Source organism: Symphalangus syndactylus, chromosome 11 (assembly GCF_028878055.3).
Source record: "Symphalangus syndactylus isolate Jambi chromosome 11, NHGRI_mSymSyn1-v2.1_pri, whole genome shotgun sequence".
NCBI classification, from domain to species: domain Eukaryota; kingdom Metazoa; phylum Chordata; class Mammalia; order Primates; family Hylobatidae; genus Symphalangus; species Symphalangus syndactylus.
The window spans coordinates 118,472,248-118,488,219 of record NC_072433.2 but is presented as its reverse complement, the minus strand read 5'-3'; the positions used below and the strand labels follow the sequence as shown (position 1 = coordinate 118,488,219).

The following is a 15,972-nucleotide window of genomic DNA, read 5'->3' as shown; positions in this document are numbered from 1 at the left end:
AATGCCTTTAATATCCATGCTTTTTCATTAACAAGATGAATCAAGTGAGTATAATATTTAGAAATATTTTTTAAGAATCTACTTAGTACCATTTTATCTTCTAAAAGACATTTTCATTTTCTATGAATGACTTTTTAATTTATGGTTTTCAAAAATTCTATAGTTTCTTTAAAATATGTGAGACTAATATGTTTCCAAATTGTAGTTGTAAGTATAAGGTCATTTTATAGAGTTCAGAAATCACAGCTGTTTGCACACTTTCAGATCTGACAGTAAAGTATTGGGAAATGAAGAGTATTTGTTCAGTCCTTTACGATGGGTCTATTTTAGTGCATTTTAGTACTGTTCTTTACCTTACTTTAAACTTCTGTTCTTAATTTATATGATTACCTACGCTACTAAGCCTAAGTCTCTGTGATGAAAGAACAGTATCTTCTTCACAATACCCAGCATAGACTAATAGGTACTCATAAGGTGATTGTTGGTAAACTTTTTCTTTCCTGTACTTCATGTTTTAGTCAACTTTGTACTTTTAGGAAATACAAGTGTTTGGTGGAAAACAGATATTAATACATTTAGTGATGTTTGAGTCTCCTGACCATTTTACATTTACTGACTCTGATTTATCACCTAGTTGTCACACTGTGGAAAGATGAGCCTGTAAATTTGGGGCAGAAAGAAACCTTTTATAAATAAGTGTCATTTTGTTGTATTCTTGATGCAGCATACAGCATTGCCCAAGTCTTTTATATTTTGTAGGGATGGGTAGTTTTGATTAATTCAGACTGTGACTAATAATATTTTTTACATGAAATGGTAAGTGATCAAGATTTCTTTTCATAGGCTACGGAGAGTGAGGTAGGAGATGTAGATTTGACACGTCTTCCAGAAGGACCTGTTGATTCTGAGGATGACGAAGAGGAAGATGAAGAGATTGATCGAACAGATCCATTGCAGGGGAGAGATCTTGTTCGAGAATGTCTTGAAAAAGAGCCTGCAGACAAAACTGATGATGACATTGGTAAGAAATATATGTGTTCACAATAAGAATTTGTAACTTAATTTATATGGTTACCTATTGCTGCATAACAAGTTATTCTAAAACTTAGTAAATGTATGTTGTGTTAAGCCATTATCTTAGAGTTTTTGTGAGTCAGAAATTTAGGAGCACCTTAGCTGGGTGGTTCTGGCTTGGTATCTCTCATGAGGTTGTAGTCAGAATTGACAGAGGGCTGCAGCCATCCGGGTCTTCCCTGGGCTGAGCTGCAGAATCTGTGTCCAAGATAGCTATTCAAACGGCCTTTGGTGCATGACCTTCAGTTCCTCTTCATGTGGGCCTCTGATAGGCTGCTTAATTGTCCTTACAACATACTTAGGGGGAACTTAGGCTTCTCCCTAAGTAAGTAATCCAAAGGAGAATAAGGCAAATGCCACAGTGTTTTTTATTATCTGTATTCAAGAGTAATGCATCATCACTTCTGCTAAATTTTGTTTGTTACACCAGGTAACTCTGATACAGTATAGAATGGGTCTGTACAAGGACATGACTTTCAGGAGGCAGGGATCACTGGGAGCCATCTTTGAGGTTGGCTGCCACAATATATAAAATAAAAGCTTTGATTGCATTAAACTGATTTTTCCCCTCATGTCTATAAGACATTTAAAGCACGAGCATAGTACAATGTTCAGTGTCTGTGAATTTGCTTTTTGCAAAACTTGTAGATTTTTTAAAACTTTATATTTTTATTTCCCTAGCTTAAATATATGTATGTTTTGTGTGTACTCTTTTTTTTTTTTTTTTTTCAGACAGAGTCTCACTCTGTCGCCCAGGCTGGAGTGCAGTGGTGCAATCTTGGCTCACTGCAAGCTCCGCCTCCCGGGTTCACACCATTCTCCTGCCTCAGCCTCCCAAGTATCTGGGACTACAGGTGCCCACCACCACACCTGGCTAATTTTTTGTATTTTTAGTAGCAATGGGGTTTCACTGTGTTAGCCAGGATGGTCTCAATCTCCTGACTTTGTGATCTGCCCGCCTCGGCCTCCCTGAGTGCTGGGATTACAGGCGTGAGCCACCGCGCCTGACCGTGTGTACTCTTAAAACATTATAAATTTTTTTATGTAATATTTTACAAAACTAGTTACCATACATTAGTTGGGAAGTTGAATGATACTAAAGATGTTAATGTTATCTTTAAGATGCAAAGATCACTTAGTGTCCAATATATATTGTTAGGATTTAATTAAGATTTTTTTCTTAGATTGCATTTTTATAATAGCTACCATTCCAATTAGAAGATGCTGCTACTATTAAAAATGATTTATGTGAGTAAAGATCAATGTATTTGAACATTCCTTGACATTCTAAAGATATAAAACAGTTAAATAACCTGCAGTGTGGATTTATGTTATAAACATTATCTCGACAGAAATTGAAAGTGCAATTATACTGATAAAGAGTTGTATACTATACTATTTTCATAAAACTTTTACGAAATTGAAATATAGTTAATTCCTATTTCCTATGGATATGTAGCACCTTATAGTTAATCTCTTTGCTGACTGCTTATATGTGTTTCTTCCTTATATTTATATCTTCCTTACACATATATCCATACCAGGGAGTGGCCTGAGGCACTCATAAACATTTGTTAGTTAAAGAGAGTTACCTAGTTAGTTAGACAGATCTTGAACTGGAATTCACATTTATTATCCATGTTTTAATTACTTTTTGGATTTTATTAATGGCATTTTAAAATACTTTTGTTTAGACAAAAGACTTCTTCACTAACCTATTAGATCAAAGGCCATAACTAAACCCATGGAGTGGCTAGGAATATTAGATAAACTCTCCACGTTCATCTAAACCTGTATAGTCCTTGTTCTTTCTGGAGGTTGTGAATTCTGGTATCTTCCAATATGCCCAGGTTTATATGTGAGTCCGAATATATGTATAAATCAAATAATTGATTTTAAAAATCAACAGTCAAATAGTACCTTAGTTTCTCTACTTTAGCAACATAAATTTATAAGTTGATTGTGAAATTGGGAATTGAATTCTAGATTTCGTTGTATTTTTAAGGTATAGTCCTCGATGGTCTTTATACCAGAATTTCCGTTTTCTTATAGAACAATTGCTGGAGTTTATGCACCAGCTCCCTGCTTTTGCAAACATGACCATGTCTGTAAGGAGAGAACTCTGCTCAGTGATGATTTTTGAAGTGGTAGAGCAGGCTGGAGCTATTATTCTTGAAGATGGGCAAGAGGTAGGTCAATAAATAAATTATATACATTTATTATAAATACTAACTTTTAAAATAATTTCCATAAATTTGTCCTGATTTTTGAAATCTATACAGATTTTTTAAATAAATGCCAAGTTTGAGTTAGTTATAATTTCTGAAGAGGTTTTTGTTTTTGCTTTGCCCTAATTTTAAATTTATTTGCAGTAGACTTTGCACAAAGTCAATGCTCCATAAATAATATTAAATAAACCAAATGTTTTTACTTCTCAAATTACATTGTAATTTAAATAGATGAAATAGATTTAAATAGATTTAAAATATTCTTAAATATTTTTCTATTTGTATAATTATATCATCATTGTTTAAAATGTTTATCAAGAATTTTTCTTATTCCTTATCTCTATTATACATTTAAAAGAAAAAGAATGAGGAACGTGTGTTGGTACCAATGCATCCTAGGGAACTGCTGACAGTTGAAGCGTTTAGGTGACAATTCTATGTTCAAAAATGCTCAGATGACAGCTTGTGGATGGGTGGAGGAAGGATGCAAAGGGATTGGAAGGTATTATTGCCATCAGGAAGTGCTTCATTATTTTTCTTATCAAACATACTCATTTGATTAATGCTGAGATACCAGTAAATGAACATTGTCTTCTAGTGGGAATGTAAATTGGTACAGCATTTCCAGAAAATTATTTTAAAATTCTTAACATGGTCCTCCAAGTATTCACAGCTGCTAGCCTGTTATTCCACTTCTGCGTGTCTAACCTGAGGAGATATGTAGAAGTCAAAGAGTTATTTCAAAAGGTGTTCATTGCAGTACATTTATAATATAAATTATATACTTATATAATCTATAAGTAAGTTATATATAATTACATAATTTTATACTATAAATATATAATATATATTACATGTAATATATAATATAATATTACATATATTATATATATGTAAAAATTGGACATAACCTAAACATCCAGTGATAAGTGATGGTTAAGTAAATTATTATATAGCTGTAGGTTATAATATATAGGTATCCAAATTATTTTTAAAATTATTTGATAGAATATCTTTGAGGATCCCTGTCTCTAGGCTCTGTTTACAGATTTTCTCCCCATATCCTAGAAAACATCTGTCATAAGGATGGACTCCCCCCAAAAGTTTGATGAACAAATGAATATAGTATTAATTTTTTAAGCTGGATATTCTAAATGTTTCAGTAATATAAAATATATACATAAGAGAGAAATAAGCTTCAAACAACTGAATAGAGTGGGATTTTAAGTAATTTATTTTCTACAAGTTTTTGCATTCTCTTATTTTCCAGTTGTATCAGCAAAAATTTGTTGTATGCCTACTTTGTGCCAGGTACTGTTCTAGATACAGGGATATAGCGGTGAAAAAGCCAGATACACTCCCTGTCTTCCAGTAGCTTAATCCACAAGTTGTGTAGTGAGTATATCTATTTTTAAAATAATAAAGTTATACTTTTGAAAAAAAATACCTTATTGCCATTGATTACCCTTCAGAACTAACCATCTTGATTTCTCTTAAATGACATTAAAACTATTGAAGGTTCAGGCTTATAAGAGGGTTTGATATTAAAGGAGAATAAGTGGTCTTTCACTGATATATAGTAGATCTTTAAAATACATCTTCTTTGGGACAGGTGCAGTGGCTCATGCCTGTAGTCCCAGCACCTCAAGAGGCCTAGGTGGAAGGATCACCAGGAATTCAAGACCAGCCTGGGGAACATAGCAAGATCCTGTCTCTATTAAAAAATAAATTGACCAAGCATGGTGGTGGACACCTGTAGTCCCAGCTATTCAGAAGGCTGAGGCAGGAGGATCACTTGAGTCCAAGACTTTGAAGCTACAGGGAGCTATAAGCATACCACTGCATTCCAGCCTGGGCAACAGAGCAAGACTCCATCTCTCAAATAAATAAATAACTTCTTAGAGCATTAAATATTTCCATATAAATGAAGGCATTATTTTCTTAACATAGGAAAAATTTTGAATCTTTCGTTAGATATGCCTTAAAATTCAGGCTTTTAACTAGTCTTTCTGAAATAATCATTAGCTATCTATTTTTTTTCTTAAATGTTTGCTTTTTGCCAGGCACTATTCTAAGCACAGTGTGTATGTGTTAACTCATTTAATTAACATAATAGTTCTATGATAGATACTTTCCATACGACCATTGTAGCAGTAGAGAAACTGAGGCCCAGAGAGGTTAAATAATTTACCCAAAGTCATTCAGCTAGTTAGTGGCATTGTATGGATTAATATCCCAAGAGTTTGTGCTCTTGAACATTACGCTATTTTGTCTCAGAATCTGGTCAATTATGACAGTTCTTGTTTGGTGACTAAAAGAAGAAGGAGTAAAAGTAAACTTTAGTAGTTTGCATAGACTCAAAGCATAGGGTGTTCCAGAGTATTTAGTATTATAACCAGATCCTCCTTTCTCCTTTATATTCAAGTTATATATATTGATAGATTCTTTTTCAAAGTTAACATATAACTACCTTTTTTTAAAAAGATTCATAAAACCTTTGTTTTTCTCTATAGCTTGACTCATGGTATGTTATTTTAAACGGCACTGTGGAAATCAGTCATCCAGATGGAAAAGTTGAAAATTTGTTTATGGGAAATAGTTTTGGAATTACTCCTACTCTGGATAAGCAGTACATGCATGGAATTGTCAGGACTAAAGTAGATGATTGTCAGGTAAGATTATCTCTTTGGTCAAGTCTTCTTGCTTGTCTGTTAATTTAAAGTAGCTGAGCCTGTTTTGTCTTCCTCAAAAGAAAATAGCTTTATTTGAGAATTAGGAGTTTCAATAGCTCACAGTTAGTAAAGGAAACTAGATTTTGTATCTGCCTCAAATATTTGTGGCATTTAACAAGCTATAAATTTTCAAAAGAGATTATACCAAATAAATGCTGGTTTTGTTACATTTCTATTTGATATTAGCCAGCTCAGAGTCCTTTATTAAAAAAAATAAAGAAATAGGAACTTCTGAGTTGTTTATTTCTAACTTACTCCTGCTTCATGTGTTCTTTACATAGTGTCAGTTTTGAGAGAAGTAGAAGTTCACTTCTCCTTTTAAAGAGCAAAATTCAAACAGATTAGACTTCTTTAGTCTCTTCGTATGTGAATTGTTTCACCTTGATTGTCATTAAAGATTAAAGGAATTAAATGAAAAAGAACTAATGCCGCTAGATTTCTTACCTTTGTGCTCTGCCTTGGTACATAGTGATATATTTATGTACTATAGGTTCATTAACTGTCCCCATGTTGTTCTTGGACAGTTTGTCTGCATAGCCCAGCAAGATTATTGGAGAATTTTAAACCATGTGGAAAAAAATACCCATAAAGTTGAGGAAGAGGGAGAAATTGTTATGGTACATGAGCATCGGGAACTAGACCGGAGTGGAACCAGGAAAGGACACATTGTAATCAAAGTGAGTGTTTTTACTTATTATTCTAGTCATTGATTTTATTCTATCATCAAAGCTTTCATCCTGTTTTAAACCATTTTTTAAGTAGTGCAAGATAATTCATTAACACTTTGGCATCTAACTTAAATGTTGGCTCTGTCTTTCTCTAAAAATTTTTTTTTTTTTTTTTTTTTTTTTGTGATGGAGTCTCGCTCTGTCACCCAGGCTGGAATGCAATAGCGCAATCTCAGCTCACTGCAACCTCCGCCTCCCAGGTTCAAGCAATTCTCCTGCCTCAACCTCCTGAGTAGCTGAGATTACAGGCATGCGCCACCATGCCTGGCTAATTTTTGTACTTTTAGTAGAGGCGAGGTTTCACCATCTTGGCCAGGCAGGTCTTGAAGTCCTGACCCTGTGATCCTCCCGCCTCGGCCTCCCAAAGTGCTGGGATTACAGGTTTGAGTCACCATGTCTGATCTCTCAGATGGTTTTTACACATTTTAATGATGAAGGATGACTTATTGCCATTTAATATCAGAGTAGGTAGGGTATTATTTTAGAATATACTGGTCAGAGTTTTCCTTTTCAAAGTTAATATTGTATGCCACTGAGAGTGGGAATCAATTTCATCAAAGACCGTAATATTTAGAAACAAAACAGAAAATTTAAGGACCAGTCATAAAAGCATAAGTAATCCTAGATTAAGATTCAGAGTGCTTCTATGTCTCTGTGGCACTGAAATATGCATTGACTTCTCTGAACCTGACTTTTCTTATCTGTATATGGAGGTAATTCAAGACTTTATTAGGGCTAAATGAGGTAAATCAAAAGCCTTAGCACAATTGTAGAGTCTGAGTATTAACCTCCATACTGTTTTCCCTTTTGTAAGTTGTGCCCTCTCCTAATATTTGCCTTCTCGCCTCCTTGTCTCTTTAAAGACTTGGATATAAACTGAACAACTATAGTTGAAAGAGGGGAAATAAACACATAACTGTTTCTCTTTTCAGGCTAGTGTTGGCGAAATTATTGCCCCTATTAATTGCAGATGAAGCAGTTTACTTAATAATATGAGGGAGTTAAATAAGAGAGATAATTTGAAGTCTGATGTCATACTTCTTCTTCCCTTAGAGTCAGGCTATTCCTCAGAGATCTTTCTTTTCCTAAACAGATGAGTGTAAGCTTTGTATGTAGAAATGATTAACATATTAGTGGAATGCCATAGGCTTACACATATACTTTTTCATTGTAATTCATTTTTATCTTTTTGTGAGGACTCATGTGTTTTAGTAATTTATTTCTAAATTTCAAACTTTATAGAAAAGTTGCAAGAACAGTAGAGAGATCTGTCACTGATTCCTCAACTGTTAATATTTTCACTGCATTTACTCTGTTAGTCTTTTTTCTGAACCATTTGAGAGCAGTCTGCAAATGTGATGCCTCATCACTCCTAAATATCTTATTGTGTATTTCCTAAAAACAAGGACACTCTGACATAAACACCATAGAATCCTTCAAGTTAGGAAGTAAACATTGCTAAAATAAAACCATTCAGGGCTGGGCATGGTGGCTCACGCCTGTAATCCCAGCACTTTGGGAGGCCAAGGTGGATGGATCACTTGAGGTCAGGAGTTCGAGACCAGCCTGGCCAACATGGTGAAACCCCATTTCTACTAAAAATAGAAAAATTAGCTAGGCATGGTGGTGGCCGCCTGTAATCAATCCCAGCTATTCGGGAGGCTGAAGCAGGAGAATTGCTTGGACCCAGGAGGCAGAGGTTGCAGTGAGCCGAGATCACACCACTGCACTTCAGCCTGGCCAGACAAACAAACAAAAACAGATTCAGTCCAGAAACCCTATTTAGATTTTCACCAACTATCCCAATAATAACTTATTTCTGGTCTAGAATGTTGTCCAAGAACACAGTTGCATTTAGTTGTCATGTCACTTCAGTCTATACCAGTTCCTCAGTCCTTCACTGTTGTTAATATCCTTAGCAGTTTTAAAGACTACAGATCTTATATCCTGTAGTATTATCCTCCACCCGGATCTTTCCAGTATTTCCTCATGACCAGATAGATTCAAGTTATGCTTTCCTGGCGGGAGTTGACAAAACTCAGAGGGCACACAATGTCAACCTGTTGTCGTACTAATGGTGAAGTTAGCCATGATTACTGATGATGTTGGTGTCTGTCTGCCCAGTTTCTTCAGTGTGAAGTCATCATTTTACCCTTTGTAACTGATAAATATTTGGTGGAGAGATGTTCTTACAGTATCAAAATACTATCCTCAAACTTTTAGTTTATGTATAGTAGGCACTGAGTACAAACTTCTATTCAGCACTTTTTACTTCCATTACTATTCTTGTCTGAAATGGTGATTTTAAAAATAATTTCTCGTGCATTTATTAACTCATTTTATTGAAGGAATGAACTGTCTTGTCTTCATTAGTTTATTTATATTGGCATAAATTTATGTTACCATCATTATTCTAATCCTCAAATTGTCCCAGATTTTAGGTAGTGGGACTCTTTAAACTGACTCCTGTATTTTTTGACATATCCCCATCGTTTGAGCACATCCATATAATGTGGCAAATAATAAGGCTCATCGTGAACTTAACTGTACCAGCTCTGGAATTAGCCATTTCTCAAGAAGACCCTGGATCTTTATTCATTGTTACTGAAGTGTCATTGCTTTTAGAGTCTTTCATCAGAGCTAGGAAATATATGTATGTATTTGTTATAAACACATATACATCTATAACTTTATATATATATTAAACAACCATGTTACAATTCCACTACTGCCTGTTCTTCCAGTTCCAGTACCAGCACCACAGTTTTCCCTAGTCTTTTCCCTTCTATATTTGTAAATACCTTCACCAACAATGCCTCTTGTTATACTCTGTATATTATTTGCTCATTGTAAGCAGTTTCTACCATGCCAGTATAACAGCAGCCATCTCTTCTGCTTGCTACCTCTGTGCACCCTGTCTCCCAGCATCCCACCTTCTAATATATTTTACAATAGATTTTAAACACTGTTGATTTTTTTAAGTGAAGGTTTAGAGCATCAAAAATACTTGAACATAAATTTGCCATGAGTTTATACACACCTTAAAATAAATGTTTCCAGATTCTGATTGCATGATGATGGGTTGCTTTTGTGACAGAAATATTGAAAATGTGTTATTTTTACTGTACTACAGTCTTCATACTCAGATTTAATTGCAAATCATAACCATCTTTTGCTCATAGAAGGATTGATCATTTGGTTTTTATTTTATTTTTTCTGGAGACAAGTCTCGCTCTGTCATCTGTCACTCAGGCTGGAGTGCAGTGGCACGATCTTGGCTCACTGCAACCTCTGCCTCCCTGGTTCAGGCAACTCTTGTGCCTCAGCCTCCCAGGTAGCTGTGACTACAGGCGCATGCCATCACTCACAGCTTTGTTTGTTTGTTTGTTTTTGTATTTTTAGTAGAGGTGGGGTTTTGCCATTTTGACCAGGCTGATCTCTAACTCCTGACCTCAAGTGATCCTCAGGTCAAGGCCAAACATGGTGCCTCAGACATGTAATCCCAGCACTTTGGGAGGCCGAGGTGGGCTCCCAAAGTGCTGGGATTACAGGTGTGAGCCACTGCACCTGGCCTTGACTTTCTGTTTACACGTAATCACCCAGAAAGCAGTTATTACTTTTCATTTCATTTCTTCATTCATTCAGTTCATTTCTTCATTTATTCAACAGCACTGACTTTATGGTACTCCATGCCAGGCCCTGTATAAGATCTGGGAGATATTAATATATACTTAGATTCTGCTATCAGTGAACTCACAGTCTTTTGAGAAAGACAAGGCGATAGTTTCAGCATGACTTGATAAATCTCAAGATGGAAGAGCAAGAGAGACATAAAAAGAGGGATCTAAATTAGGCTAGAAGAAATAGCAAAAAGTAGATACAGGGAGGAAGGTGGCCCAGACAGAGAAATATGCATGTGCTATATAAAATTGCATAATATATTTAAGAAACAGCAGGAAATTTGTGTGGCTGGGATCAAGGTCATTTTGAGGTAAGATAGATTTTAGTCTAAAGAGGTAAGGGCTCATCTTTAAATAAAATTTACAATGCATGACCTAGTCTCTATAGGGACCCTGCCTCTGTGATTTTGCCAGTCAGAATAATGGCCTAACATGTTGATCAGTTCCCATCCCTCACTCAGCTATTCTAGGAAACGGAATTAAGTGACCCTAAACCAGGATTGTCCTGAATAATAAAACAATTTGGTACTCTTAGGCTTAGAATGTTTTGGAGGATAGGAGAATAGGAATGACCTATGACTTTCTTATCTCTTAAGGAGGTTGTTTCTGATTTCCTTCTAGAGAAACAATTTTCATACCTTATTTTTAATAAATAAAATAGGGCCAGGCACAGTGGCTCACGCCTGTAATCCCAGTACTTTGGGAGGCCATGGAGGATGGATCACAAGGTCAAGAGTTCGAGACCAGCCTGACCAACATGGTGAAACCCCGTCTCTACTAAAAATACAAAAATTAGCTGGGCGCAGTGGTGCACTCCTGTAATCGCAGCTACTCAAGAGGCTGAGGCAGGAGAATTGCTTGAACCCAGGAGGCGGAGGTTGCATTGAGCTGAGATCGCACAGTGGCACTCCAGCCTGGGCGACAGAGCCAGACTCCGTCTCAAAAATCAATCAATAAATAAAAATAAAGTACCTTTTAATAAATAAAGTACCTTTTTATTTTTAATAGATTCTTATGTAAAGAACATTATTAGTATTAATGTATGTTTACCATACAGTTATTCTAAACAATGAAATTGTTTGGATGAATGCAACAAATTGAAGGTTGGGTGTTGTGGGTAACAGTTTTTGTATCAGGCTTAACATCTTGTTTGTTTCTATATTTGTTCTTGTACCAACCTTTGAAAAAGCTACAAAGGGTAATAAACATTGGTTCAGAAGCTCAAAGAAGAGCAGTATGGAAATGTTTGTTTATATTCTTTTTTTTTTTTTTTTTTTTTGAGACAAAGTCTCACTCTTGTCGCCCAAGCTGGAGGGCAGTGGCATGATTTCAGCTCACTGCAACCTCCACCTCCCAGGTTCAAGCAATTCTGCTGCCTCACCCTCCTGAGTAGCTGGGATTACAGGTGCCCGCCACCACACCCAGCCAATTTTTGCATTTTTAGTAGAGACGGGGTTTTACCATGTTGGCCAGGCTGGTCTTGAACTCTGGACCTCAGGTGATCCGCCCTCCTCAGCCTCCCAAAGTGCTGGGATTACAGGCATGAGCCACACCGGGCCCAACCTGTTTATATCTTTTACAAAGTTGGAAACAGGCATTTAAAACTCTGAATTAATTTCAAAACTGTCTGTAGAACTTCTGGTTCCTCTCAATATGGTGACCTAGCATGGAGAGGAAACTGTATGAGAGGAACTGTAGAAAAGGAAACATTTATTCTGGGAAGTAACAATAATAAAACGGGCTCTCTTGAACTGGTGTGTTCTTCCTACAGCCTGGTCAGAAAAGATTTTTGAGGTGGATTAAATTTGGAGAAAAGCTTTCTTTTTTCTTTCTTCCCTTTCATTCCTTTCTTTTTCTTTCTTTCTTTAGTTTAACTTTCACCTCTTTTGTTGCTTGAGACAATAAATACATGCCCTGGTTGTAGGAGAAGTGGCAGTAACAGCCCACACCAGAGCTAAATTAGTGAAGTTCAAAGGTCCTGCTATGATGAAATGCCAGTGAAAACAGCTTCAGCTGAGTGAGTGCTGTTGGCTATTTATTTCTCTGCCTTTTCTGTCTCTCAACCTCTGGGTGCTGGTGGATTACAATTAAGTTTGGATTCCAATTCTCCCAGCACTAAGGATTTAAAGGCAAAACTGTACTTTGACGATTTGTCTAATGGAGTAGCTACAAAGGGGATAATCAACAATAGTTCTTTGGTTCTTGGGTCATTTGTTTATTTTCTAATCCTTCCTATCCTTGGATTTTTAGGCAACACCTGAGCGTCTCATAATGCATTTAATAGAAGAACATTCTATCGTGGATCCAACTTATATAGAAGATTTTCTATTAACTTATAGGACATTTCTTGAAAGTCCTTTGGATGTTGGGATCAAACTTTTGGAATGGTTCAAGATTGACAGCTTAAGAGATAAGGTTGGTTTTATAAAGGGCATGAATGTGATTTTAACCCAAAATTTTATTCATGAAATTTTTATAGTTCATAGATTACCTGTTTATTATGATAATAAGATTCAGTACACCTAAAAAAATTAGTGAACCTGAACCATCAGTATAAACATTCTCTGCTTACTTTTTTGACAGAATAGCATGTTAAAAGTGGACGACGAGCCTTAAAAGGCAAAAACTGAAATAAAGCTCTGGTATAGCTATAAGTTCGGAAAACATAATAGTTATGAGAGTATTTTAGAATTTTACCGAAATACTTGATTGTTTCTGGAGATCAATAAAATATTTTAAAATGGATTTAATATTTTAGAAGGAATATTCATCAAATACATTTTTTCAAGAGGGCAGATTGCTTTTAAGCTTCAAAATGGGAATATTTTTATTTTCTTGAGTTACAGACTTTATAATCATTTGAAAATAATTTATCAAACCTTAATATATCTCTCCTGTAACTTATTTAAATCTACCTTTTGAGTATTTTTTTGTATTAAATGTTGTGCACTATTTTAAATACATTATCTTAGCTTATTTCATGGGATGTGTTTGTACATTTAATGGAAAGACTAGTAATACCTCCACAAATTGGTAAGAAATAAGTTGTTTCAAGAAGATAAAAGTAGGAGCATAATTGTCTGGTGTGTCTTTGAGTTATACTTTAAAGGAAATAAACTAGTTGCAGGTAGACTGCAGAATTCTTTTATTTAGGAGGCTAATATCTAAAACTATAGGCTTGCACACCTCTTACCCTTTTTCTTTTCTTAGAATTAAATGTATTTACTTTGGTTGCCAAGAAAATAAAGGCGTGCTTTGGGAATGAACAAGAATATGATTTAGTGATAATTATCCATATGCAAAAGAATGAAAATGGATTGCCACCTTATACTATAAACAAAAATGTACTCAAAATGGGTCAGAGACAGAAGAGCTGAAACTATAATGCCTTAAAGAAGAGGTAGATTATCATGGCCTTGGATTTGGTGTTGGTTTCTCAAATATGAAAATATGACACCCAAGCACAAGCAACAAAAGAAAAAATAGATAATTGGACCTCATCAAAATTAAAATTATTTTTGCATCAAAGGATACTGTCCAGAAAGATAAGGCAATGCGCAGAATAAGAGAAAATTATATATCTGATAAAGGTTTAATATCCAAAATATATAAAGAACTTTTACAACCCAACAACGAAAAGACAGCACAGTTTAAACATGGACCAAGGACTTGCATAGACATTTCTCCAAAGAAAATTTGTAAATGGCCAACAGACACATGACAAAGATGTTCAACATAATCATAGAGAAATGCAGTCATAACCTCAATGAGATACCACTTTACACCCACTAGGATGGCTTTAAAAAAGGGAGAAAAAAGAAAAAGTAACAAACATTGCCAAAGATACGGAGACATTGAACCCTCATCCCCACCCCCACCCTACACACATTGATGGTGGGAATGTAAAATGGCATTACCTCTGTGGAAAAAACAGTTTGAGCAGTTCTTCAAAAAGTTAAACATAGAGTTACCATATAGCCCAGCAATTCTAATCCTAGGTATATACTCAAAGAATTAAAAACAGGTGTGCAAATGAAAACTTGACGTAAATAGTCATAGCAGCACTATTGACAATAGCCAAAAGGACGAAATGACCCAAATGCCCATCATGGATAAACAAAATGTGGTATACCCATACAATAAAATATTATTCAGCCATAAGAAGAAAAGAAGTACTAATACTTACTACACCATGATGAACCTTGAAAACATTAAGCTAAGTAAAAGAAGCCAATCACAAAAGGCTAGGTATTGTATGATTCTATTTATGTGGAATAGCCGGAACAGACAAATAGACTCAAAAGCAGACTAGTGGCTGCCAGGGGCTGGAGAGAGGGCAGAATGGGAAGTGAAAGCTTAATGAGTTTGAGGTTTTCTTTTGGAGTGATGAAAATGTTCCAGAACTCAGAACTAGACAGTGGTGATGGTTACACAATATTGTTAAGGTACTAAATGCCACTGAATTATGAACTTTAAAATCATTAAAATGATGAATTTTATGTGGATTCTACCACAATTTAAAAAAAATGACTCATTTATTACATTGTTAGGCATGTTATTCAAATCAGCCTACGTTCATTTTTAACTTTTCTGGAGCAAAGTAAACGATTCTGCAGTTTGAAAATTTACAGTGTTTATAATGAAAGAAGTTTCAGATTTGTAAGTTTTTGTTTTGTTTTTTAATTTTTATAGAGACAGGGTTTTGCTATGGCCAGGCTGGTCTCAAACTCCTGGACTCAAGGGATCCTCCTTGCTTCAGCCACCTGAGTTGCTGGGATTACAGGTGTGAGCCACCACACCAGACTCAGATTTGTTTTTGTTACAGTTTTGGTTAAACATGTTCTTGACCATGGAAATGCTTTCGGTATGGATTTTTGATTGATAGGATTGCCTGCTTTATGACATGAAGTTTGCATTTTAAGGTGCTACCTGAAATAGACATTCTTTTATCTTAACAAGCAGGCTTGTGTCTTCTCACTGAGTGGACAGAGTCCTGGCTCTGTTACTTCTGTGCACAGGGAAGCAAAAGCTCAAATTAAACCATGCCTTTCTATTAGAATGAGCCTTTTTTACACAAGGGAGGGAACAAGAGAGTTGTCAGTTCTTCTTGAGTTTTAGACATGCTTTTGGAATCTACTTTTGCGGAAGGAATGCCTCTTATAACCATATGCTGCCTCTTTTATGTTTCCACAGGTGACACGGATTGTATTATTATGGGTAAATAATCATTTTAATGATTTTGAAGGTGACCCTGCTATGACTCGATTTCTAGAGGAATTTGAAAAAAATCTGGAAGATACAGTAAGGCTCAAAATAATTTCTATTCTTCAGAGTGTAGTGGTCCCCCCCAACACCAGCAAACTTGGAACAGCAATAGCTTTCATCCTCTCCTGTGTCTTAAATGTCCATTCTTAGAACTTCCGAATCTATATGCTAGACTTTTGTTCATGTGTTCTCTGCCACCTCAATTAAAACAACATTTACACTCCTTCCTGACTCTTCCATTTATTTTTTTTATTTATTTTTATAT

At 35.5% G+C, this 15,972-nt stretch overlaps 1 protein-coding gene across 8 annotated transcripts in view; it reads left to right on the top strand.

Annotated features, from left to right (window-relative positions):
- Window positions 1–15,972, top strand: part of RAPGEF6 (Rap guanine nucleotide exchange factor 6) — a 218,444-nt gene that overhangs the window by 132,591 nt on the left and 69,881 nt on the right. For all 8 annotated transcript variants that reach the window (XM_055299339.2, XM_055299340.2, XM_055299343.2 and 5 more), the window contains 6 exons: window positions 844–1,021; window positions 3,127–3,263; window positions 5,816–5,974; window positions 6,559–6,711; window positions 12,693–12,857; window positions 15,636–15,743. In XM_055299339.2, the coding sequence (XP_055155314.1) occupies window positions 844–1,021; window positions 3,127–3,263; window positions 5,816–5,974; window positions 6,559–6,711; window positions 12,693–12,857; window positions 15,636–15,743 (900 nt within the window). The remainder of the gene's footprint in view (window positions 1–843; window positions 1,022–3,126; window positions 3,264–5,815; window positions 5,975–6,558; window positions 6,712–12,692; window positions 12,858–15,635; window positions 15,744–15,972) is intronic.